Source organism: Lytechinus variegatus, chromosome 3 (assembly GCF_018143015.1).
Source record: "Lytechinus variegatus isolate NC3 chromosome 3, Lvar_3.0, whole genome shotgun sequence".
NCBI classification, from domain to species: Eukaryota; Metazoa; Echinodermata; class Echinoidea; order Temnopleuroida; family Toxopneustidae; genus Lytechinus; species Lytechinus variegatus.
This window is the reverse complement of record NC_054742.1, coordinates 42,978,745-43,006,692: the sequence shown is the minus strand read 5'-3', so window position 1 is coordinate 43,006,692 and position 27,948 is coordinate 42,978,745. Positions and strand designations below refer to the sequence as shown.

The 27,948-nt window shown below is 34.8% G+C and overlaps 2 protein-coding genes across 11 annotated transcripts in view; one reads left to right on the top strand and one right to left on the bottom strand.

Moving 5' to 3' along the window:
- Positions 1 to 43: 43 nt before the first annotated feature.
- LOC121411084 (protein shisa-like-2A) lies at positions 44 to 19,335 on the top strand. 3 transcript variants are annotated; one of them, XM_041603596.1, is made up of 4 exons: positions 44 to 396; positions 8,209 to 8,380; positions 16,574 to 16,734; positions 17,994 to 19,335. In XM_041603596.1, the coding sequence occupies exons 1-4, from the start codon at positions 318 to 320 to the stop codon at positions 18,485 to 18,487; spliced, it is 906 nt and encodes a 301-aa protein (XP_041459530.1). In that variant the 5' UTR covers positions 44 to 317; the 3' UTR covers positions 18,488 to 19,335. The 3 variants fall into 3 exon arrangements, with proteins under 3 accessions (XP_041459530.1, XP_041459528.1, XP_041459529.1); XM_041603594.1 differs by having other exon boundaries at positions 73 to 396; positions 16,574 to 16,830; XM_041603595.1 differs by lacking the exon at positions 44 to 396 and adding an exon at positions 6,991 to 7,263 and having other exon boundaries at positions 16,574 to 16,830.
- Positions 19,336 to 21,636: 2,301 nt separating this feature from the next.
- Positions 21,637 to 27,948, bottom strand: part of LOC121411083 (SRSF protein kinase 3-like) — a 59,864-nt gene continuing 53,552 nt past the window's right edge. For all 8 annotated transcript variants that reach the window (XM_041603586.1, XM_041603587.1, XM_041603588.1 and 5 more), the window contains 2 exons: positions 27,343 to 27,435; positions 21,637 to 26,927 (listed from right to left, as the gene is read on the bottom strand). In XM_041603586.1, coding sequence (XP_041459520.1) covers positions 26,743 to 26,927; positions 27,343 to 27,435 — 278 coding nt within the window. In that variant the 3' untranslated portion in view covers positions 21,637 to 26,742. The remainder of the gene's footprint in view (positions 26,928 to 27,342; positions 27,436 to 27,948) is intronic.

Below are 27,948 nucleotides of genomic sequence, written 5' to 3'. Positions count from 1 at the left end.
ATTTCCTCAGGGAGTAGCTATAAATTCGCTTCGATCGTCTGATCACTTTTCCAAGTGGACAACATTATTACCTGCATCTATGCGTGTGAGATGATGCGTTGTAGTAGAAAATATACTATCATGCATACACTACACATTCAGTCGACTTGCTTTTTAACATCATAATATCGATTAGTCCCGATCTTAATTGAACAAAAGGGCCATCCCATTTTGCGGATTGGATAATTTGGATATATTAATCACCGTTTCTCATTCGTACGCGGTGGATGGCAGTTTATTGATGCAGGGTTGGATGCAGTATTGAGATCTTGGTTGAGATGTCTTTCTTGGATTTTAAGACAATTTTAAGCGTTTTCTTTATCACCTCGCAGCTTTTATCTTGGATAATCCAAACAGGTAAGGTGCTATCTACGTAATAATATCTAACTTAAATAATAGATTGATGGGGGGTAATTGTATATGTAAGCTAATCTGACTAAAGCTTGGTTATTTATTATCAAACATCAATATATGCATCAATCATAATGTTTAAATCACACTTTTCTATACTAGTATACCATTATTCCGCTATTTAACTATTAAAGCTATACGATAACAGAGTGTTCCAAATGCCAAGCTTCACTTTAAAACACTCTCTCCGGTCATCATCTTCCCTTGAATCAATAATTATTTTTAAGTGGCATTGCTGTTAAAACCACGTTCTTTGCAATACTCTATTAACCGTATACTGTATATTAAAATTTATATCAAATATTAAAGTTCAAGTCCACCTCAGAAAAATGTTGATTTGAATCAGTAGAGAAATATCAGACAAGCACAATGTTGAAAATTTCATCAAAATCGGATGTAAAATATGACATTTCAAAGTTTCGCTTATTTTTAACAAACTAGTTATATGAACGAGCCAGTTACATCCAAATGAGAGAGTCGATGATGTCACTCACTCACTATTTTTTTTTTATTGTTTGAATTATAAAATATTTCAATTTTTACGAGTTTGACGATTAGGACCTCCTTGCCTGAAGCACAAAATGTTAAAATAATGGAATTCCACGTGTTCAGGGTGGGATGAAACTTCATTTCACATGACAATCACGAGAAAATAAAAATATTTCATATTTCATATAATAAAATACAAAAGAAATAGTGAGTGAGTGATGTCATCAGTTCCCTCATTTGCATACCGACTGAGATGTGCATATAACTGTTTTGTGAAATGAAGCGAAACTTTAAAATATCATAACTTTCTTATTTTACATCCGATTTTGATGAAATTTTCAGTGTTATGCTTGTAAATTTTTTCTCTTTTTTATTCAAATCAAGTTTTTGTTAGGGTGGACTTGTCCTTTAAGTTTCGCCCTTGAAAATATCAAAAATTATTGCTAGTTCTCTACACTCTCTCGCATAGCCTTTATAATTAAAACACATAGACTAATACAGATCCTTTTTCTGATCGCTATTCTTGTCCCCCCCCCCATTGTAAAATTAAATACCATGTACCATTGGTATTATACGAATAGGTTCTAAAATGCATTCTTAAAAAGTTTCAATGTTTATTTTAGGGGCCGCGGAACGGTTTTCAAATGGGGGGCTGACTATGCAAAAAATCACAATCCTATGGAGCGTTGTGGAGCGTTGTGGCCCAGCGGATTAGTCTCCGGACTTTGAAACAGAGGGTCGTGGGTTCAAATCCCAGCCATGGCGTAGTTTCCTTCAGCAAGAAATTTATCCACATTGTGCTGCACTCAACCCAGGTGAGGTAAATGGGTACCTGGCAGGAATTTATTCCTTGAAATGCCATCGCGCTGTAAAAGGCTGCGAGGCTAAAGCCAGGGTAATAATATCCAAGTCCTTTGGAAGCGCATAGAGACGTTATTTATAATGTGTTATGCGCTATACAAGAACTGTCTATTATTATTATGGTAATTTTTCAGTTCAATTCATTTATTTCCAAATAAAAATCACAATATAAAAATTCATAAAATACATAATTGAGCAAATGTAAACCAATGTATACAATAAGTCAACATTTAAACAGAGGACATAGGGAAATTATAAAAACCCCAAAGTAGAGTTTGTCAAGATAACCTCCCACAAAGAAATTAGACAAAATAAAATTGACAAAGTAAAATATAAGAAACTTATTTGCCCACAATAAAACACAAGATCAAAAAGAAAAACACAAAACAAACCATACAAACCCTACACAAAGGTAAAAGGTGGAAAATAAATCTACACAAGTTGAAGACTGATTAAATGCTCCTTTATACTTATTTTAAATGCATTATAATTCTTTATTGATGTTATATCACTTGGCAGGTCATTCCAAACTGTTGGTGCTTTATGACTGAATGAAAATAGCAGATAGGATTTTTCGACTGCCCATAAATGATATTTATTTTTATTCCTTGTATTATAGTTATGTACCGACATATTTAATGAAAGCATATTATTAAGTAAACAAGGTAAAATCCCAATTTTATGTTTGAACAGTAAAATCAAGATGCAATATCTATTCAACTGATAAATGTTAAGAATTTTGAGTGATTTGAACAGGGGTCTACTATGGGCATAGTATGAATTCAAAGAACATATTCTAACAGCCCTCTTTTGTAATAAAAAAAGGGACTTCAACTTAGATTTGTAAGTGTTTGCCCAAACAGCATTACAGTAAGTCAAAAATGGTAAAATAAATGTATTGTAAAGCAATCTCAATATATTTTTAGGTAATACTGTTCGCAGTTTACCAATGATACCAACACCCTTTGACACTTTGTTTGCAATATACATAATGTGATCAGTCCATGACATGTTTTCATTGATAAAAATACCTAAAAATTTAACAGAGTGGACTCTCTGGATAATCTTGCCGTTCATTGTTATCTTTAGTTGTTCAGAAATATTTGTATGAAATTTAGATTTTTTGATATGAAAGTACATTAAATTAGACTTTTCAGCATTCAATGATAATCTGTTACAATTAAACCAGTATGAAACATTGATTAATTTGTCATTTAAATTGTTTATTGATAAGTAATTTTTTGTTGAGTAAAGAATGTTGGTATCATCGGCAAACAAAATAAATTTCAACTCATCTGAGCAATTAGGAAGATCGTTAATAAATAGTAAAAACAACAGGGGGCGAGGATTGAGCCCTGCGGCACGCCACATGTTACGTTTAGTGAATCGGATAATGTATTTTGATACAGAACATGTTGTCTTCTACCATAAAGATAATTCTCAAACCAAGATAAAGATAATCCTCTGATTCCATAAAACTTAAGCTTGTGTAATAAAATTGAAAAATCAATAGAGTCAAAGGCCTTTGTTAAATCCAAGAAAACTCCAATAGTATGCTCTTTTTTACTAAAAGAACGGGTAACAAAATCATATAAATCAATTAAAGCCATTTCAGGAGAAAGATGCTTCAAGAAACCATATTGACAATGAGTAAATAGTGACTGAGAGGAAATAAAATCATATGTCCTGTTATAGACAATTTTTTCCAAAATTTTTGAGAAGAAAGGGAGAATTGATATTGGTCGGTAATTTGCTATATTATGAATATCATTTTTCTTATGTATGGGTACTACTTTAGCTATTTTTAATTTATGTGGAAAAACACCAGATATCAAAGATGAGTTAAAAATATGACATAATGGTTTTGAAATTACATGGATAACATTTTTTAATACTCTAGGATTCATATCATCTATTCCACAACTATTTGTAGCCTTTAACTTTTTTACAATATCTACAATTTCACTCTCAGTAACCGGCTTGAAATAAAGAGATTTTGAACAAGGTATCGGCAAGAATTTGGCAAAGTCATTATCAGTATTGGGTAATGATTTACTTATTTCCTGTCCAATATTCACAAAAAAATTGTTAAAGTGGTTAGAAATAGTTTTGGGATCATGAATTTCTTGACCATTGAATGAAATATATGAAGGAAGTCTTTTTTTAGACTTGCCAAGGACATCATTTATTACTTCCCATGTCTTTTTTATGTTTCCTTGAGCAATTTTAAATTTAAACTTATAATAATTCTTTTTTGCTGAATTCAAAATTCTGTTAACTCTATTTCGTACTTTATTATATTTTCTCTTGTTAAAGTTATTACGATTCTTAACATATTGCTTATAAAGTCTGTTTCTCTTGTCAATTTGATGCAAAATACTACAAGTAATCCAAGGTTTTTTAATTTTACTTTTCCTTGGTTTATTCTTTTTCATTATAAAAGCTTCATTATACAATGATAAAAACAAATCTGAAAATCTATTGTAAGCTTCATCAGTATGGGAACAATCAATCACCTCAGCCCACTTGACACTACATAATGATTTCTTAAAAGACTCGATAGCCACATCATTAATAATCCGGCTGTGGCATAAAGGTTCAACTTGAGTACAATGTTTTTGTTTGGAGATTTGGAACACTGGAAAATGATCAGAGATATCACTATATATTAAGCCAGAGGAAAATCAAAAGCATCAACTTGTTTATCATTGAATATTGCACAAAATCTGTCAGCTTCAAGTTCACTGAATGCAAAAATAGAGTTCATACAAACAGGAGAAAGACAATGGCATTTATCATTATTATCAAATTCAGAGATTACATGTAAGCAAGCAGAGCATGTTATATCTTCAATTTCCACTAAACAGTTACAATAAAAACACACATGTAGCATATCAAACAATATTATTAACAGTATAAATACATATGAAATGAAAACATTTAAGATATAGAGAAAAGGAGAAGAGAAAAAAAATGAAAAGGATTGGAGAAAGGAGAGAAAAATACAGATAGAAGAAAAAACAACAACAAACAAACAAAGGGCATGTAATCAAGCCCAAACAATGTAATATAAAAAAGTAGGAGCCATAAACACAACCAGGAGGCACATTACTCAATTAGAGTTTGTCAATGTCTTGTTGACAGGTAATCAGTTTTTTCTTGCTACCAGGCTTCCTTGAGAGTGCAAAAATTCGACCATCCAATGTTCATGCACTCTTCACATTCTCACAATCACGTACTTTGTCACGTTTTTGTACACGGTTTTTGAAAAAAGGTGGGGGATGAAGCCCCCTCCCACTTCTGCGGCCCCTGTACTCACTGGGTCGCTACACCCCATCACATAACAATTCGAATCAATGATTATCTCCTGGCCGGGGCAATTGATAATACCCAGCTACGGAAGTCTACCATCCCCATGCATATCCACAGAACATTTTTCTTGTATAGGCTTTAATATTGACATTACCAAACTCATACCTTTCTAAGCCCTAAGTAGCAGCCCCCTGCCCCCCATAAAAAAATGTGAATAAATAAATAAATAAACAAATAAAATGAATAAATAAATAAATGAATAAAATTATAAAAAAACAAAGAATAAAAAAAACTGAATACATAATACCATGTCTATATATTACATGCTATTAAAATGAACTTCCGCTTTCATTTGCTTTAGGCAAAAAGTCGGTTACAATATGATACTCCCAAATTGTGGTTGATTAAGTTTGATAAAATCTTATAATTCAAAAAGATGTAAATTGAAATGATTCATCGTCGATTGAACATAGTTATCTCAAAATATTCTTTCAATTTATGTGGCGCCATTTAGGCAATAAAATGATTTTCTGGGCAATCAGTCATAAAGCATAATAAAGATCATTAAAACCCATTTTCCTTTTTTTTAAATGAAGTTAGTCATTTTGTAATAAGATGATAACAATATCAATGTGACACAGCATTTAAAACATTTAATAAGGATAATAATGATGCTAAGGCCAACACTTTAGAAATGGCCTCAGTTGATAAGTTCATTTTGTGAGCTACACGTGGAAAGGACTAATTAGTACATATCAGACAAACACACATACGTCATAATTGTTTCGTCTATTTGAGAGCGTCGGACTTGAATAAAATAACATCCTGCCTTGGCTATTGGTCTTTCCCTTCTTTGCCCCTAAAATGCCCCTCCCCCCCCCCCCCCTCTCTCTCTCTCCATCTCTCCCCTCTCTCTCTCGCTCTCTCTCTCTCTCTTCTATCATAATGGGTGTCTTCACATTATGGATTTAGTGACATTAATGTCGGAAGCGATTAATAACATGAAAATACCGATCACCAGTTGGTTCGATTTAATCTTTATTTCATTGAGTCCATATTGGTTCAATAAGTCCAAGCTGGTCCATAAATGCATAAGCATAACAAGATATTTATTTCACATAAAAAAAATGTGCAAATTGATGTTAATCATGATAAGAGCGTGGTCAACTTAGTATAATGCTTTAAGAACCAAATGTCTATCTAGAGCAAGGCGTGCGTACAAAGCCAATCAAACCATATTTTTTTACTTTTTCCATTTAATAATTTTTCCCAACATAAAGTAAGGTAAGCTGTGTAATACGAAATGGAATTATGAAACAGAAAGTGTTTGTAAACATCTCCTGAAAGGATATGAATCTTAATTAACCTTAACCGAACTGAATATACATAATTATTATGTGAATAGGGTCTAATATTGCCCCCCACACCATCCACGTCAAGGAAGTTTAGATATACTTGTTATGGGGTTGACTCACAAACATTTTCGATCCCCAAATCCCGATGGCAGTTTCATAAAACCCTGCGTATAGTTATGCATGACTTTACAAACAACTAGAAAACGACAGCCAAAAATGTGAACAAAAATTTATTTTCAGGAAATATTAACAAACTACGATTGGATACCACTATGATGAATTAAGGCACAGAATACACTCTGTCCTGGAAATGTCTTTTAACAGAAAATTAATAAATATACAAATTCAGCATATCTTCAACTTCAGCTAGTCCATCGAGGCTTACTCGTATCGTCTTTGTGCCTTGTGTAAAGCCCCCTGATGACGCAAGGGGGAAACTTTCACACCCCGCAAAGTTTGAGGACGTAAATTAAGCGCACAAAGAATCGTCGACGATCAAAGTACTAGTAGTTATAATTAACGCTAAATGGTTATTTCTCGTGGCGTAGGATCTCTAAATTATCAGTTTTTTGTTACGGATCTCTGCATCAAATAGGCCACATTTATGCTTTCTCTTTTTATCTTCATTAATGACGTGATGTGCTCACATTTTTTAATGCCACTCTAATTTCTTGTCTTGGAGTGTTTAATAGTGTGCATTGTGGATATTAAACGAGATATAAGTTGGATTAATACAATATGGATTTTGAATTCCCGGAGTTGCCTGATGTTTTCAAAGGGCAGGATAGCGGCACGAGTAAGTAAATTTCAACAACAACAACAACAAAAGCCGTATTTTTATTTTTCAGACCTTAAAAAAATTAAATTAAGATTACTGACATCTTTTGGAAGTTTTCTTTCATTAGGTTATAGGCTCTTATTATCCTTAGTTATAGGGGTCCTATTCTTACAAATCTGATTTGTAAGTTTCTTAAAAACAATCTTATTCATTTCAAGAGCAAAGTAGTTGTAGAAGTAGTAGTAATATAGTAGAATTAGTTGTAGTATAATATAGTGCCGGCGGTGGGGGTATTATTATTATTATTTGTAGTATAGTAGTAGTAGTAATAGTAGTAGTAGTAGCAGTAGTAGTAGTAGTAGTAGTAGTAATAGTAGTAGTAGTAGTAGTAGTAGTAGTAGTAGTAGTAGTAGTAGTAGTAGTAGCAGCAGTATAGTAGCAGTAGTAGCAGCAGTAGTAGTAGTAGTAGTAGTAGTAGTAGTAGTAGTAGTAGTAGTAGTAGTAGTAGTAGTAGTAGTAATATATAGTAGTATATATAGTAGTAGTAGTAGTAGTAGTAGTAGCAGGAGTAGTAGTAGCAGTAGTAGTAGTATTATCATCATTATAATCATCGTTATTGTTATCATTATTTTCATCATTATCATTATTATCATTTACTATTATCATTATTATCATTATTATTTTATTATTATCATTATTATCATCATCATTATTATTATCATTTTGCCCCTAACACACACACACTCTCTCTCTACCCCTCCCCCTCCCCCCCCCCCCCCCTCTCCCTCTTTCTCTCTCCTTGTGTCTGGGGTTAATGGCTTTGACTTTTTCCCCTTTCACTCCAAATCCACCGTTCGGATCGAGCTTCTTGTTGCTTTCTTGTTTTCGGGTGTGTTTTTTTTTCGTTTAGTTATTCTTTTTATGAAAATACTATTGTGAATATCAATATTTTCGATTTGATAGCGGGTGAATTCTGTGAAGCCTACGTGGATGACGCTGGGACCTACCACACCAGTAAACATTGTCCAGGACCAGATGCTGTAGGAGATGCTCTCAAGAACATCTACTGCTGTGGTTCGGCAACATACAAATACTGTTGCAGCAAACCCACTGGATATTTCTTAGAACATTTCAAGTAAGTATTGATAATTGCTCCACACTGAATCATAAATCATGATCTTGGAAACGGTATGAAAATCACAGGTTAGGAGAATGCCTTCCAGGGAGCTGCTCAAAGGGTTGATTGTGGGCACACAAAGTATAGTTATGATGGAATTGTCGTTTATTTTAGGACACCCTTTCAATAGCCCCACCCCCATGTCACTCCGATTGTATGTACTTTCACCATTATTATCATTTCTGCATAATTATGTACTGAAATTTAGGATGTTTTGTGAGCAGGTTATCATGACCTCCACTCCGTATTTTTCTTCGTGACTATGACGATGAGATTCTATCGGGTTCAAACAGGAAATCACATGAAAATTAATTGACTGAGGGAATGATTTCCATGATAATTAATGAATTACGTGATATAGGGTGGCTATGTCATGCCCTTATAGGAGCGGATTGTACAGAGCACACGGCGATGTGGAGAATATTAAAGGGAATTATGCTTGTCTGATGCTTCACTATGAGGTCAAAATCACCCAACCCTCATCATCGCTCTGACATAATAATCACTGAATAGTTGTTTTTTCAGATCACCCCCCCCCCCCCCCCAGGCGCGGATCTAATGGGGGCCGGCTTGGCCCCCTTATTAATTGGCAACCCCCCAACAGATGTCATTTTTTACTTGAGAGAAACACTTCGCGCGTTCGCACCAGTTCTTAAGCTATACACCGATCATCGTTCAAAATTACAAAAAGAGCTTAGAATGTCAGATTTTAAGGTCGGAATATCAAAAATTATCAGCTTGCGTTTCGTGCTCTCATTATTTGATTACTAAATACTATCGTCTTTATGGCTGACTACAAACAGTCCTTAACGGGCCCTTTTCGATCAGGCCAGAAATATTAAAATGTTCTGCGCGTGCTTCATGCTCGCGGTAAATCTTATCTTATGATGCATCTTGCCTAGGAGCACAAACATTGCACAGAATGTTCAATTTTCAGGACAAAATTCATGAAATTTAAAAGTTGTTTTATAAGAATAAAGCTAAGAAGTGACTGTTATAATTCCCCCTGCAAAGAAACAAACACAAATCATCTTTGAGCGGTCGATCGGGGGAAATGTGGGAGAAAATTGCCCCCCCCCCCCCATATACTGGCGAAAGCTGGATCCGCCCCTCCCCCTTATCCGCTGCCGACGCGCTGCCGTCACCTCCTGCCTCCCAGATACCGAAAATTCTGTCTATGCCCTGGTTTTGAACAAGTAACGAGGGATGCCTGCCATATCACGATCTCAAAGTCCCTGTGTCTCCAACATGGAGCAACTTACACACACCTGTTTTCACTTACGTCACTCGAAGACAGATATTTTGCCGAGGTTTATCACAATAATTTATTTACTTATATAATATCTTAAATGTTCACATACATATATGCTTATTATTTTGTTATTATGCTCATCGTGTCCTTGTGCCTCAGAATATCGCCTTCTTTGTCAACTACATCTGGAGGTGTGGGGTTTTTTTTATTTGTGCTTTGTGATTTGAGTTTATTTTCATCTCATTCTAATTGGAATATCGTCATGCTACATCATATGTTGACCATGTTGACCATGATGATTGCGGGCCGACACTGTAAAATTAAATCCATAACATTTCCGTCTCAAGCAACGCGCTTTTCAGGAAGATTTGGTAAAATCCATCACATCTATAGTTCGTTCAAACAAAAATGTGCAGTTATTTCTGAAGAATATTAGATTTAGAGTTAAAAATATATATTTCGCCATAATAATCACAACGACTGCGAAGTTTAATTTTATTTGTTTTCTGTATTCACATCAGTATCAGAATTACAATTACATGCATACAATATACAAAGGTAATATATATATAACAAAATAATAATAGTCGTATAGTATAAATAATGAAAATAAATTTCAACAAGATGTATTATAAATTTTTCAAAACAAGATTATTTAAAGGAATGCACGAGACCGCCATCCTGAATGACTAGGCTTGATGATAATGGCGGCCTCGTAAATTTTAAGATGATAAAAATAATTTATTGAAATAGTGACTCTACAAGTGTAAAAAGAAGCGCCTCAATTTCACTTCCTTGTTCTATTCATCTCCATGTTCTTTAGCAACTTTTTTCGTTGAAGCCATCTTAGGCAAGATTTTAATCGGTTACATACTATAGTTTTCATAATTTTGACTTTGTCATCAGAGTAGCAACTAAATGAACTTCGAAGTCATTTTGAGGCCAACAAATCAATTTGATCAAGTTGTCATGTGGTCTCACTCTCGCTAATCAGATGACCTCTGGAAAGATCAAACTTCCTACAATGCAATGCGAGACAAAGAACAAATATCAGGTTTTGACGTCATTCAATTATATCTGTGATCAAAGGCTTGATGCAATCATGGCATGGCTCTATATACTACTAGATTATACTTCTTCATGAATTTAGAAACAGAACATAAATCACAAACAAGAAAAAAAAAACAGTCGATGGATTAAAATACAAAAAAAAGCAGAAAGGAAATTTAAAACAACGATCCTGATGATAAGCGAAATAACTATTCATAAAGAGAATTCATCAGAAAAAAATGATCCAAATCTCTCTAGATTAAGAAGAGTAAGGAAAATGAAAAAAGTAACATACAGAAAGCAGAGTATTATTTCGAAAATAGCTAAATACTTGAGAAAGTGGGGGGGGGGTTATCGTACGATGTTACTTTCTTACCAAAATAATTGATGACATTCTCTGTTCTTAACACATTCAATTGAGTAATCATCATAACCTAAATTCATTTGACAGTCTCAACCAACAATTATTTCAAGCAGACGGCAAATTCCGTTTACACTATTTAGGTGTAAGTCAGGCCTCATCAAAGCGACGGCGTTGCGTCCTCTGTATAGAGAACACTGTTTAACCATGTTTGAAAAAAGTCCATATGCTCATCAAATACCGGGACAGCTGCTTGCCATAACACCTTCTCACAAATAATGTAACCATCTTCTTCTATGTGGAAGGTTGTCTCAGGCCGTGTATCACGGTTCAGCCTACTTTGGGGAAATCACCCCGTCATATTCTGAAAGGGACTTGATTATTTTCGGGGCGACTAATTGAACCAGTTTCCTAATTATCGTAAACAGCAATCTTAAGTTCATTTTCCAACAAAGTGGTACTTTAAAGTAAATATAACAATATAATTATAATCTCCATAATGACGAAGGGTATAGTTTTTTTTTTCTTTTAAGGGTTAGAACACGAAGAAGTTATACGTCACAGTAATCGGTTGGTATTGAAATATCCCAAATAGTCGGAGCACTTGACCCCAAAGCACCCCGTCGTGTTCATTGCCTATCACTCTCATTTATGATGTCAATATCAGTCAGATCAAAGCTCATCTCGCTGATGAGTATATAAGAACTATAATGCATAACAATGAAATTATTATGCAGTTATGATAAACAGTAGATTTTTTCGTTACGTCCATATTAAATAGACTTGATATTTTAAAAATGCGACCCATCTCCTCTTTCGCTCTCACAGTCTTCATTTCATCTCTGCCCAATCCATCCTTTCCACCCCCCCCCCCCCCCCCCCCCTCTCTCCTCCTCCTCCTCTCGCAAGCTTCCCGCTTTCATAAATCCCAGTTATGTCGATAATCTTATGCACTTATATCAATGTACATAAACCTGCATGAAGGTTTTTATGTTTATGAAACCGCAATATATATACAAGCTTCGGATCAGACCATCATGATTCCTGGCTGGGATATTAAACTTTACCTCAAGACAAATTCTGAGGTATGGATTAATCAATTCTGAAATCGACCCTGCCGGTCCTCCTACGCTCTCATTTTAACCAACTATTCCATCGCGTGCAATCACGTTGTACGCTTCAATTTAAAGGGGTGGGGTGAATCCTCAATCATTTTCCGTTTTTTTTAAGACAATATCGATAAAATCAGTGGAAATCTAACAATTTGAGCTTGATCTCTTTTATCAGAAGATCATTTTAAAAGAGAGATACAAAAACTAAACCATCCGTTTCGAGGAAACAAAAATATCAAGTTAGTAGAGAATGCAGTTCGTTTGATATCAAATATCTTTTTTTCATAATCAGAGGGGTAACATTTTTTTTTAAATTGAGAATTGTACATTATGTCAATATTAAAAGTAATTCACTCCGTACACTTGAACTCATGCATACTGATGGGTCAATTACATTTTCACATAAAGGTTACTAATTGAGCAAAACTCCGGTGAATTTCGTTAAAAATCAGACCGTTAGATATGTATTTGGAAATAGGAGGCAGGATTTAGATAGTAATAAATAATTTTGTACAGTCAGGTCAATAGTGTAATCTTCATCATCGATTATCATCCTTTGTCATGAGCAATTTGCTATCAAATTCGTCATCTTTTTCCTCCTGCCAAAATTAACTTATCTTGATATTCCTATCAATATTCCCGATATTATAGCGTGATATTCATTATCATCACCGTCGTCACCATCACTATCATCATCATCATTAATTCCACCGTAGTTTATTGTCATCAATATCTTTATCATGAACATCTTTATCATCGTCATCATCATCAGCAGCATCATTATTATCATCATCATCGCCGTCATCATTATCATCACCATAGTTATCATCACCATAGTTATCATCATTATTTTCATCATCATATCATCATCATCATCATCATTATAGCCGTCATCATAATTAATCTTCATCATAATCCCATTCACTGAACTACGTTCTTTGCTATATGCCATGTCATCTTCAAATCACAGCATGCGATTTGATTATGCTGAGGAGGCGAAGTTGCTCCTGATATTATTATGTTAGGGAAGAAAGTCATTTTGCACAGAGGAGATAGAGATCGTGTTCGAAGATGGCGCGAGGATGACTTGGAGGAGAATTTCTTAAAGGGGGATAAAAAAGGGAAAGATAACGAACTGAAATGGGAGAGAGAAAGAAATCGAGGTAGGGCAGCATAAACTGGGAAATATAAAATACTGTAGAGGGGGTTATTAGAATACAAGACAAAATAATATTGTGAGGGGACTATAGAAGATAGAAGGAAAGAAAGTTTTAAAAGGGGGAACAAGATTGAGACGAGAAAAGAAAAATAATAGCTGGGCACAGAGAAATGATAATGATAAATACGACATATGAGAAGAGATAAAGGACAGCAGACATTGACAAGATAAAGACATTACGGAGAAAGAATAATATAGAATGAAGAGTGTTTTCCTAATGTTGAGCCCCCGGCAGGCGGTTGATGAACATGATGTGTACGAGCTCATCTCCGGTCGATTGTACGAGGCCAATCACCATGTTTACCCCAAGCCATACTGAAAAGTATATAGAAATGACCAGGTTGGGAATCTGAAAGGCTCATTACCCCCCCCCCCCCTGTATTGAAACATTTTAGTAACAGATCAAGGGGCAGGTTCGCCTGATGCGATTTTGTCCTCAGCTTGGAATATTTTCATGTTTTGATAAAATGTGTGTTTGCGCGTCTTACAAATTACAAAATGCACACTTACAATGAAACTTCTAAATTGTATCATTTTTTTAAATTGCATCCCTGTTTAATGAGAAGCACTACATTCCGTTTTTTTTTTTTTCATTTCAAAATCATTCTGACATTCCAATTTTCTTGGTGGACTCTTTTGTCCTGATTGTTTTCTTGATAATTTTGATCTGTTTCTATATATATTTGACCTGAATATCATCAGCAGCAGCAGCATCATCATTATCATCATCATCATCACCATCATCATTATCATCATCCCTTTCCAGAAAACCAAATAATGATGCCCACGTGCTAAAGGGACAATCATTTTTTCATGAAGACGCGCAACAAAACATAATTTAGATGATAAATACATACCATCGTATAGGAGTGCACATTGCGTGGATGTTAATCTAATCTATATCAGTTTAAGAGTGGATTTTGAGGGATGTCTTCATGTAGGAAGTCGCACCCACGCGTGTGAGAATAATCACCCTCTTGTATACCATGTTTTGATCTTGCTAGATTATCTACGTTAGATTGTAAAATGTTGTGTCGATGCCAAGACTGGTAGTCATCTATAGCGCATGAGTGTAAGACTTTCCTTTCTTGTCTTCGCTGTATATTCTAAATCTTTTTATTCCATCGACAAGAATATGAATGCAATTTGTGTAAAATAAAATATATTTGGTTAGGCCTGTATAATACAGAGGACCGTTGTGGATACATTAATGACCGCACATGTATAGCAGCGGAAGGTACACGGGGGGGGGGGGGCTCCCTCGCTTTAATGTATTCTTTAACATTTTACTTATTTTGCCCTCATAAAAAAAAGAAAACTTTGAAACAAGATAGCTTGTTCGAAAACACAAATATCAAAGAAACAAATCAACGATAGTCTGAGAAAAATTAAAAAGCAATAAGAAAGTTATGAGGATTTGAAGTTGGGATCATTATTGTAATGTGAATCCTCCCACTGGCAATGCGACAAAGATGTCTCATGTGAACAACTTTCCCATTAATTTTGTATTTATTTCACTTAAAATGCCTCTTTTATCACATCTAATAGTAGATCGTATTATCTTTCTATAGGAGGGCATGTAATACAGATAGTCCATCAAATTGAGAGTTGTTCACATGTGACATCACACATCTTTGTTGCATTACCAATGAGATGATCTCCATATCATTACTGATCGCAATATTCAAGTCCTCATAACTTTCTAATTATGTTGTCCGATTTTATGTTATTCTTTGATTTTTGTTTTGTTTCCACATAAGCCAACTTGTTCCAAAGGTTTCGTTCCCCTTTAAAATTCAACTGCAAATTCGTAACTACATAAATGCAACAATACTGAATTATCATAGTAAGACACCCTTTATCATGTTTATTCTCAGTTTAACAGCACAAGGTCTCATTTTGCATTTTGAAATAAAAGACTGCATTCAGTGTTCTTTATTATGTCATCTCGTGTTCATTACGGGTATATTCTAATAATAAGAATTAGCTCATCACACGATTAAATACATTGAATACTCGTGTTATTTTGTTGTCTTCAAGTAAGCATCGTCAGTATACAGAACATGAGTTGGAGAAGCAGTTGCTTATAATAATTGACTTGTCAAATTCACATGGGAAACTACTTTTTCAGCTGCTCAGGTCCTGCTTGTCTAAATAAACCACATGGCTGTAATCAGGTTTATTTGGAAATTATTTGCAGCATGCTGAGACTCAACTCAACAGTATCATCACCTTTTCTTCTCCTCCTCCTCCTCCTTCTCTGTCTCCTCTCTCTTCTTCTTCTTTTTCTTTTCTTCTTCTTTCCTTCTTCATCTTCTTCTTATTTTTTCTTCTTCTTCTTCATCATCATCTTCTTCCTCTTCTCCCTCTTCCTCTATTATCATTCTTGCTCTTAAACTTTGTATTACACTTTCTTTCTCTGTGTGTATGTATCTTTTTTCTTTCTCGCCCCCACCCGTGTGTCACTGTTTACACTTATTTCCAAATCCCATTAAGGTAATGGTTATGGGTCTAATTTGAGATGGGGGTATTCTGATCAAAATAAGCACTTGGTGTGTCATTTACTTGCTTGTCCCTTATTCTATAACAAGAAGTAAAAAAAAATAGTTGTAAGAAGCCATATGAATAGCCTCGCAAATAGCTCTGGTCATTCAAAAACAAAAGGTTGGCGAATCTACGCGATAGAAACTTTAGTGTACGTTTTTCTTTATGCGATGCACTCATTCTGAAAATCTTTTTTTTATCGTTAAATATTTAATGAATATATAAATTAACGTCAACAGTTACAAAATAATTACAGATACAAAATTAAAAATCATGAAAAAAGAAGAAGAAAAATATATATAAACAAACATTCTTTTAATGCTTCATTCATGAAATCTTCTTGAGAGCATAACGAGCAAGCTAAAAGATCAATATTTTCAGATATATTAGGATGATTCTGCCATAGATTCGGCTCCTCTGCATGGTATTAGAGTTAAAACTATTATATATTAATTAAGGAAATTAAATGAATCAAAGAAGAAAGGAATGCCAGAAATAAACATATCTTTTGGGGCGTGTTAACTTCCCCTCCTCCACTCAGGACGATAATATTGTAAGTCAGTTAACCAGTTGAATTTCAATCAATTTAACTCACGTTTTATTTCCTATACAGCATCGGTGCTTTCGTCGGTGGGTCCATCGCTATCGTCATCGCACTCATCATCGGCATCATCCTATGTTGCTGCTGTTGCTCTTGCTGCTGTTGGAAACAAAAACAGACTCGAAGACGGAGTATGAGAGCCAACGGACCGGGACAATCGGCCGTGGCTTACAGTACGTATTCTGCTAATGGTGTTGAGAGGGCTCGAGGTCCAAGTCTCTTTGGTCGTATTATCCCCTTGTCTCACATACCTGTAATCAGACATTTACGTAAGTGACAGTTTGCATGATGAATGAATGCAAGAACGAGATGGAACGAAGAAGCAACGGAATTGTGTTTGTATGAGCATCGTTATGCATGCTTTATGTTTTAATTTTGTTAATCAATGCAGATGAATATACTAATTGTGGCCAAAGCGGGGGAGGGGTGTAGGCTTTCATTGAATAATATCACTTTCCAAGGGTTATGTAATGTACCCAGGTGTGTTGCTATGTATGTGCATGCACTCTCTTTTGTTAGGCATGCTTAAAGTCCTCAGTTAGAAATAACCATAAAAACAGCGCCTCAACTGAAGTGGTCTTTAGCGTAACCGGACAGCTACTCCGGTAAGACAACTCCCCAATTTAAATTATAATAAGATTCCCCACGAACATGACGAACAATCGACCAGTCCTGGGGGATAGCTTCCCAGGGTACTCCCGCCCAGGACATCCTATAACCGTAACAGTTCATGAATATTCATTCATTACTTCGACAACATCTGAACGAAAAAAAAACACATCCTGGTCAAATATTGAAGGAAAGCATGGCCTCCGAGTATTTCAATCGGCGTGATCACACAATGTACATTTTTTTGATTGATCGTCTATGCCTATTTCGGCCTCGGTTTCTTTTATTTGAATTATTTTAATTTGGGGTGTCCTCCTTTTTGATGGAACATGTTATTTATTGAAAGCATCCTGCATGGATTTATTTTTTAATATGTTTCATTTTACCCGCCTATATTACCCGCATCGAACTTGTTGCATGTTATCACAAACAACCCTATAATTATGAATGATTCTCTATTGGGCTGTACGGCGGCAATGAAGGACAGGATAAAGGGATATCAGTTATGAATGAGAATAGAAAATGAGCCCCACATTCGATTACCCGAGCCTTTGTGAAACCCGGGTCTCGTTCATTCATTACTATACAAATCTCTTATGCACCCAAAAGAAAGTACACACTATCTTGTCATTACATTAGTTCTGCATCCTCATTTTTTTTTTAATTGACACCTTTTTTATAAAGATTATTCTACTAACGGGAAAGGGAGAGATAAATGTTATTTTGCGTCACGTATATGAATAATTTTAAGATTCCTTATGAAATTTAAAAAGGAAGAAAGTCCTTGCCTTTCTAATGTCGAATTGCATTTTTTCTAAAATAGATGGACCTAGAACAGCGGTGAGCGCTACACCAGTCGTTCGTGAAACTCCCCGAGCAGCCCCACCCTCAGCGGTACCTAACTCGTATCCCAAGCAGCAGTATCCCCATCAGGTGGGCGTGGTCCCAAGTCCTCATCAATCTCCACATCATCAACCGTCACCACACCACATCCCACACCACGCCACCACGGCTGCTTCCCCTGTGCACCATCAACAGCCTTATACAGCACCGCCTATCGGCACCCCAGCACCACCAGGCGTCACCTCGGCAGGTGCAGCAGGGGGCTACCCTTCACCCCATCACATTGGATTCGCACCCCACGTTGACCAACCACCGCCTTACGTTTCGACAGTTTCACCGGCGCAAATGCAGGCGCCGCCGTTATTGGACAAAGGTGGATATCACGTGCAGGGGGGTGTTGGCGGACCGAGTGCACCGCCAGTCCGCAGTGATCCACCTCCCGCAACCAATCCTCATTATCAAGGCAACTTCTGAATTGATGATGGCCAAGATTCGAGCAGCAAACATTGAGCAATAGTATGTAATGTGAATGCAATATGAAAATATTTCGTGCCGTGATCAAAAGCAATAGGACTGCATCTGACAAACAGAGACCGGATACCCTTTGCTTTTTATTTTGTGAATAAGAATATGCATGATCAATTTACATGATAAGACACTTGTGTCTTTATTTTATGACTGTTATGACGAAAGTTGTTCAATAACTAGTTTGGCAACATGATCATGGATTATATAGACTGCAGTATGTTTCCTTGCCACTATGTATTTGACAAAACTCTCAACATTTTTTTATGGTACATGAACAACACATATCGGAAAGTCAAACGGCACCGTCACCTATTATCGTCTTATACCGCGTCATACTACAATTTTTGTTATAGACGACCGCAAACTCGAACATTTTCAAATTATCAAACGACTAGCGTTGTCTGTCGACATCTACTGTAGATAGTTTATAAAGACAGGAGCTCTCCCCTTAAACACACACACTCACACCCACAGTCCACACATGCCGCTATAAAAAAATCTCAAATATTTACAGAAAAGAACCAGAGGAAAAGGAAGGAAACGGCAAGAAAATAGAAGGATAAAAGTAGCATGCCAAAAAGATAGTCCAGTATGGTCTAGGTATATAACTGAACTCATTGTATATACCACCATTATTCCACAGAGGAAAAAACGAGGTTGCCTTTGCTGGATCATGCAGAGGCGGTGTCATTTAAAAAATATGTATAATTCAGGCCGTCTTGCCTCCCATAAAATGACTGCAGTCGCCTTTGTATGAACTAGATATACATTCAATTTGGAGAAAAAAAAATACCTTCAAAAAAATGGAGCACTCGTTTCTCATACGGTTTAGTTTGACGACAATATCTGACAAGGCCTTCAGTAAACCCTCGATGCGCTTTATTAATCCAAAAGCTTATTTAGAGCAGAAATGAAAAAAAAAACAGAATGATGCACACCATCCAGAACGTAAAACCGCGGGGATAAAACTTGGTTTGTTTTACCTGCATGAGAAATTAAGTAAGGATACTAGGCAAACTGTTCATACGAGTGCATACTGCAGTTCGGAAACATAAATTAAAATAAATGTTTACTCATAAAATTGTAATATTCCTTTGGTCTAATTTTGTTTGTATCTCAATAGTTTAAGCATAGTTTAGATAATCGTTTTACACCAATTTTCAGTATTAGTAACCGTACTTTGCGTTGTGTATAGCCTATGTGATTACTTATTAGAAATTGAAAAAGTAATATTTTTAATTTTTGAAATGATTGAGCAACTGTTGAATTACAGAACAAAAATAATTTTAAGAATGCACCCCAGATCATCATGTGACTTTTATTAGGCCTATAAATGTTTTTTTATCGCCATAAGTGTATAGTATTTGTGTTTAGTTGCAAAATATGATGTAAGAATTGCATTGTTAATATCTGGACTAATGCATTGTTCTTTTTAATATAAAAACGAAATATAATTGAATTATTGTTATGATCATTATTAGTCTTGTTTCATCTTTAACTACACATTACGCTCAACACCTAAGACTAACATGTTTCTCATTTCTTATTAACGGTGTGAAGATTAAATTAAACTACATGTATATGTGTAGAGTCCAGTAATTTTGGCATAACCCGATCTACGAAGGCAGAAAATATGTAGATCCGATTTCTTTTATTAGTGTTTGGCAAGGAAGGACAATTTGGAAGGGAGTAATCTTATCACATCCATGCAACAGGGCGAGCGGTCCCCTGAGTTACGGGGGCGGTAAACGGATTAAACCGCCCATATCAAGTTCAGTATCCGTGTGAGCGCCAAATAGTAAAGACGAAAGCAGACGACTCCAAAAGCGGTGAAAGTGACCACGTGACACCATCGTATCACATGATGTCACAGTTTCTTGGAGCACTTGAAGAGAAGGCTGTAATTAGAGCAGGTATCCTACGGCGGCGGGTCAATTATTTTCTTAATTACTCTTGAAACGAATATCGGTGACGAAGGGTGTTTCTAGGTCGGTCAGTTCGTGATATTATCATCAAACTGTAAGATAGATATTGGTATTTTCAACCTTGGAGATGATTTTTTTTCATTGAATTCCGTGTCCGTTCGTTTTAAATTGTCTAACGAATATAATCTAGCAAATGAATAACAATGGGATTCGAATATTTGGTATCAAGAAAAATGCATTGTTATGATGGCGAACTGTGATGCCTGTTTGATATTCAGAATTAAATCATGTTTTCATGTGATGTATTGTACTAATGTGCTCTAAGAATGAAATAAATGATCTATTGCTATTAATGAAAAACAGTTATTATTTAATGGATATTAAATTTTCTTTCTTTTGTAAGATACTCAATGTATAATAAATTCTATGATTCTTGATTGTTACAAAATGAAACCTTTAAATTATTGAACCTTTTTGTGTAGATTTTTCTTATTGTAAGTCTTATTTGTAATTGGTAGTATGAACTTTTTTATCTTATATTCTCGCATTAATTCATATTTGCCAATCACCGCCAAATAACTCATTCATCCTTTAATCTCTCTCTCCCTCCTCCCCCCCCCCCCCTCTCCTCTCTCTGGTTGTATCATTTCCCCTTCCTGATCTGCTCACTTTTTTATATTGTGGGTTTTCCCCTTTTTGGAGGGGGCTGTTATTTATTTTTAAAAAAGGAGAAAAGAATGCCACATGAATTTATTTACTGGGGCCATTCCACCCTTTCCAATTTCCCCCTTCATGATCTACTCATTGATATCGAGGGTTTTCCTCTTTTTTTGGGGGGGAGGGGAGGGGTGGTGTTATTTATTTGAAAAAAGGAAGGATGCAACCTGTATTTATGTACTGGGGACCACTTCATAGTATATTAGTCATAGACATTGTGCATTTGTCATTATAACAAGTCTTGAAGAAATGAGACCTTGTAATTCAAGATTCAGTCCAGCTTTTCTGATTTCAATCTTTAAATGGAGTAATAGCATTTTTGTTTCCCAATTTCAAGCACTATTTGGAATTACCACACAAACTTCACACACATGTTTAACAATTAAAATCTGCATCATTAAATCAAGAAGACACTGAGAGCAAAATCACATGAAAAGCAGACATGAGTTCAAATGGTTGTTCCAGCACTACATATTTTAATATTGTCGAACTCCAGATCGACAATTCAACACATTCCTACAGAAAATGAGCATATATGAGAATTATTTGCTTACACCTGCAGATGAACATTTCAAAAATTAGCTTTAAGTATTTGAGGTTTGTAAACAAAACAAAAACTGTAAAATAATGATGAGTCATACGTTGAACTGTACTTAAAATATGTTTTTAATCATTAACGTCTGATCTAATTTATCAACGACAGCAATCAAAAGTTTATCAACTAGAAATCACTTTCAATAATTTGAGGGAGGAGGGAATTGGAGCATATGCAGCTAGGTGCTATTATGCCGTGTGTTTGTATTGTACAATTATCAATACATTAGTGTATTTCTAGATAGTAAATTAAAGATTTATCAAACATTGCTTAACAATAGGATACATAATATTCAACTGTATACTGCTATAAAACAGATAATGATTCAATTATTAATGGAACAAAGTAATGTTATCACTGATGCCTGATATGCAATGCTACACATGTATGTGTAATAAAGTGTACTCGAGTGACAACAGAAATATATTCAAACTGGCAATTCATTCTGCATAATATATGTGAGCACAACACATTTTATATTTGACATAGAGGATACTATTGAAAATGTCCTATGAATTCTCAGGATATTGTCATTCCAATTCTCATCAATCAAATAATATGAAAAAACAAAGATCAACTGTTTAAAATAAATAATGTACTCACTCAAAATACTAGAAAAGAAGGCATAATAATTAAAAGAAAACAATCAGCATGATATCCTTAATATTCTGCATTAGTGAGTCAAGTGAATTCAAACTCATCGAATACAACTAAACATGAATGCAATAAGCCATTTACTTTTATTAATGAAAAATAGTCCATTAACAACAATATCCAACAATATTTCTCTGTATAGCTACTGAAATATGTCATTATTTCTTTATGTACACAGTACTGTACACATACAAGTGATTGTAACAAAACTTACCTAAAGCTCTCTCTCTCCCTTTATACATGTGTGCAATGAAAACTGATTGCTTCAAATATATCAAAATGCCTTGAGTAACACTCTCTTCACATTGGTATCTGTTTTATTAAGAGCATAGGGTTCTATCTACGATATAATGATCAGGGTCTATGATCTGTAGGGCTCAAAAAGATATCAAATAAGATGATTTTTTTTCTTCATTGCTTGAAACAATTTTATTCATTTCCGTTTACTTATTTGGTAAAAAGCCAGCCAAATAGTCTAATACATAAAATTTTGTTTCTTTGGTATCACATAACATCTGTACATTAAAGAGAAAGCAGAAAATGGCTTTGTAATCCAAAAGCATTTGACTTTCATCACATTATCTTCACTTTCAACTGTAGGTATAGACTTTGCTTATATTGTAAATGTATAAAGCTTTATTATGTGACAGCAAATTTTAATGGTTTTAATTTTCAAGTAAATGTGGATAGCAATTCAGTGGATATGAACAAGAATAGAATAAGAACTTCAAAGCTGTAAAGGCCCCCATTTCATAAAACGTAGTTATCAATAACATTTTATGACATCTTTGCTATAACCCAAACAAATACCATTATTTTAGTAGCTTTTAGCAAATTATGATTCAATGTACTAAGATGTTTCATGAAATGGGACCATTATCAAGTTAAATTAAGTATAATACCTCTTTTTGTTTTCATTTGTATTTCAATGATTCCATGTTTCAAATGCGTTGGATAACATTCAACAGAAGACGTACCTCGCAAATGATAGGTCACTCAGTAGAACTATTGCACCTAATCCAAACATTTGGAGTTTCCAAAATTCACATTGCTCTCAAAACTTGCAAGAGGTTACCCTAACACATCAACAAATACCTGCATCTCATGTCATTAATGAAATAAAAAGAGCAAATAGAAGTAAGTTTGTACTAATTTGTTACAAAATCTTAATAAGACCATGACAGGCGAAATAAGCAGGATTGCAAGTAGTATGAACATTCCAATAACTCCAACTGCAACCAAAAAGTGTTTGGGTCAATCTGAGTGCCTGTCACAAATGCTATGCTCAATCATGAAACTTGCAAGGTGAAATCATAAGAGATAACGCATTCAAAATGCATTCTAACTGTACTCTGAATGTATTTCTGATATTTGTATTTGAATTCCTACAAGCATTTTGATGTCATTTGAGGAAATGATCTTGTTATATTTGTATATCCTAACATCATTTGAAACATTTTGATTGCATTCGAGGGAGAAAAAAGGTTACATCTGAAAACAGCAAGCATCATGAAAGCATGGCCTGAGGATGCTGGAAAATCACTTAGTATCAAGGAGTCACCAGGTCAAAGACACTCTTGAACTTTGAAATGCCATTATCTTTATTCTGGTTATTTCTGGTTGATTCCTGTTGGTTTTGAATAAGTGTGATGGGGACCTTGGGAGAATAAAATGGATCTAAATAGTACCCTCTCATGTTTTTATAAACCTAATTATTTCTAGTGTGACAAACTCTAAGATAAGCCATGCAGTTTTACAACTCATAAGGCTGAGAAACTCTAGGTATTTTAGGCACCAAAAATGTTTTCTTTCTACATGAATGATGATATTTACACATGACATGAGAACAGTATATATATAGATCATTCTGAAAACAGAAGGCAACATAATGCAATAAGTTAAGAGATATATGAGTAGGGAATATGAAACCTATTCCATTTACAAAGCCTGCACTATGTTAGATGCATAAGAATTCCATATATGGACAATTTCATCTACTGAAAACAGGCTTTGGAATAGATTATTGCAAAAATATCGCACGCAAACATGTTACAATGACATATTCTATTTACAATATTTGGGATGGATTCTTTCAAACTTTTTACAAATATAAAAAGATTCTTACAATTGTACATACCGTATTCTATTTTCATTCATTCTTCTATTATTTTTTTCTTTTCCAGAGAAACATTTAGATAATCAATTGGCAATAACTTGACACTCCTGTTCAACTACTAAAAGAAGGCATTTAATATTTTGCTTTGTTTCATGTATTTCAATATTCAAATATATATCCAATCAACATTCAAGTTTCTAAGAAGACAAACAGAGATAGAACAGTTCAGTGAAGTGAATAGGTATTTTCCAAATTGAGACAACAGGTTATCAATGGAAACAACTTTGCAAAAGTTTTAAAGAATTTCTGATGATATTGACAGAGAGTGCTGCAGAATGGATTGCCCCTTTCTTGATAGCCAACACCATAGATTCACAATTTTCCTTTCATTTGGAGACAATGGAGAGTTCTTCCTCTCCATATAAACCATCATTTTTTCTGTCCACGTGATACCCTCATAGTCGGTGGCATGTTTACCTGAAATTCCCCAAAGCTATCTCACACACACAGGGTAGAAATACGACACAATCATACCTCTATTTCATCCAAAATAACATGTGAAATTAGTCCTACAACTCTATTTCACCAAGTTACTAGTAGCTCATGGGGGTTCAACACATACCAACTGGGTGTATTAAGTTGGCGGTGTCATACACGCACCTGACACTAGTACAGGTCTTCAGAAAAAATCATGTCAATACTCCTTGCTAAAAGGTGCCAGACAACAAATAGCTTATTTTCAGAAAAAATGGTAGTTAAACTTTCTGAGCTGAAAAGGAACTTCGACTACATCTAGACGCTTGCCTGGAAGGATATTTACTCTATGACAGGAACAACCAACATGACACAGTGGTCTTGAAACAAGAAGAAACAACTGAAACAGATTGGGATAACTATGGAAGCTCAGCACACAGAAATACAAAGATATAGTGTAAATCAACAATCTACAATACTTTTCCCCTACAAAATATCCATCTAAACATTGATTCAATTTCTTTCAAAACTATGAGTAGACATGATGTTTATTGAAAACCACCCGAATAAATAGAAAATGATTCACAGAAAGGAAAAATGGCAATGTGCAGGAAAGGGGAATGGGGATAACAATAATAAATAGAAAAGTAACTCTATTTGAATAGGAAATTTTTTTTTACTTATTCGGTATACATGGTATAATTACATTATACCATGTCACTCTGGAAGGGAGTTGCAAATTAGAGAAAAATTAATGGAGAAAATATTCATAAAAATTGCTAAATAAAGGGACAATTAAGGAAAGAGGAAAATACAGTGATAACCCATTTCCCAATGTTAGTACAACCAAAATAAGCACTTAGAACCAAGCTGAATCCATTCTCAAATATAAGTTTTTGTTTGATGATAACTTTTACCATAAAAGCCAGATTTGATGTCAGACTATAATCAATTACCAGATTTCAAATTTAATCCATTCAGCTTGACTGCTTCTCAATATTCTTTCCATTCATCTCACAAAAATAATCACACAGGAAATACAAGGGGGTGTTTGAGTACATGGGTGATGCCAGAAGCAAAGTTGACATTTTGGGTTTCCCCCTTCTTTTTTACAAAAAGAATTCAGCCATCATTGGGATTTATCCATAGGACTTAACATGGGAACATCCGCGCTTATCACATGAGGTTTGTTGAAAAGTGTTCAATCCAAAGGTCACAAATGTGCTTTCATGCTTGGTTAAACATTAACTTGGGTTTGAGTTTAGGCTCGTATTTGATTTCAACCTTTTTCTGATTACTACTAAGAAACCCCTACCTAAGAATATGGGATATTTAAATGTTAAGAGAGAACAGATGTATGAATGATTGCTAGAAATATAAAGTCAAAGAATATAGTGACATATAAACAGAGACACTTCATGGAAGTGAAGAGATATCAAATGGGATTACTACCAACAGGACATAAAAATATCTTGTGTCAAGTATGTAGTCCCATGTGTTTGTTTTCATGTACTGAACGTCAATCATTTACCCTTTGACATGTGGATGTCATTGACCCTATTAAACCAAACTAAAGACTAAGTAAATGCCAAAAAGAGGGAGAAACCCTTGGTGGATGAACGGAAGGAGAAAAGACCTAGATGAGGTTGTACGGTTTCACACAATGACAACGAAGGAACTCTAAACAATGGTTGCGGTGGTGGTCAGAAGACAACAATCATCATGAGTAGAGCCATGGGTGGGATAGGCTCTCCTTGGCTGTGGCACGTTTGGCTGGATCAAACTCAAGCATTGGATGAAGGAAGCTGGCAAACTCTTTGGCCTCCTCCTCCGGCCATTCATACTTCTCGGTGAGGACATGGAAGAGACTCCAAGGCTTCAGCTTCTGGATGTTTCTCAACTCACCTGAGGAAAAATGGTAAAGGTAGACAACTGTCTATATATTGCTCAACAAACATTAATTATTATAATTATCAAATGACTGTGTATACTTTTCTGAAGTTTTAACATCTATAGTCTATTTTTCCATTATGGAGATGCATAAAAAACTGCTCAATGTTTTTTTAAATGAAGTTTTTAAGAACATATACATATAAAATAATCTATTTCCTTTTGTCTTCATAAGCAAGATCATTGTTTAAAGGATGCCTTACTGAGGCTACATATTATGAATTCTTTTGTAATTTCTCTTCTCTTTAATGATAGAGTGTTTCCAAATTTAATTAATTCAAATCTCCATCAAGGATTCGGGTGTAATTGATACAGTATTATATAAATAATTCTAAAACGCTGACTGCATGTTTTTTTCTCCCAAACTCACCTTTCTTGTTAAAGAAGTCTCTGGAGTATTTCCCACTGAGAGCAATGTGTTTGGGTATATGTCCCACTAATTCAATGATATGAGCTATGTGATCTGAAGAAAAAAAAAGAATAAACTGACATTAAGATTACACTGACAACACATTTTTTTTACCTAAACAAAATACATAATGAATTTTGGATTTCTATCGTCTCTCTTTTTCTATCATTGGGCTCTTTAAAAACTGCTCAATATATTCTGTAATAATTTCTTATGAATGGCTACGATAATGTCATGCATTTTTTTTTTCATCTGGAAATGTTCTGGGCTTTTGTACCTTTTCTTTTCTTTTGAAAATCTGAATAATAAACTGATCATTAAAAAAAAAAAAAATAAAAAGGTGACAAATAATGGAAGTTGGCCAAACATCATGCCTGAGAGCACCAAGCAGGAAGATTGCTTGGGTGGCCCAGTGCAGCAGAATACGACAAAATACCATAATTAGCTTAGGAATTCTTATGATACTTATATTTTTGTGAAATCCTAGATTGGCTGTTACAGCTTTGGCTAATCCTGCCTGGTCTAAAGGATTGCAACTGTATTATTAATGAATTATGAGCCAAGTCT

Coding starts and splice junctions, on each gene's coding strand:
- LOC121411084 (XM_041603594.1), top strand. CDS start 318: ATGTCTTTCTTGGATTTTAAGACAATTTTAAGCGTTTTCTTTATCACC. Junction 8,381..16,573: donor TATTTCTTAGAACATTTCAA/GTAAGTATTGAT, acceptor TTTCCTATACAG/CATCGGTGCTTTCGTCGGTG. Junction 16,831..17,993: donor ACCTGTAATCAGACATTTAC/GTAAGTGACAGT, acceptor TTTCTAAAATAG/ATGGACCTAGAACAGCGGTG.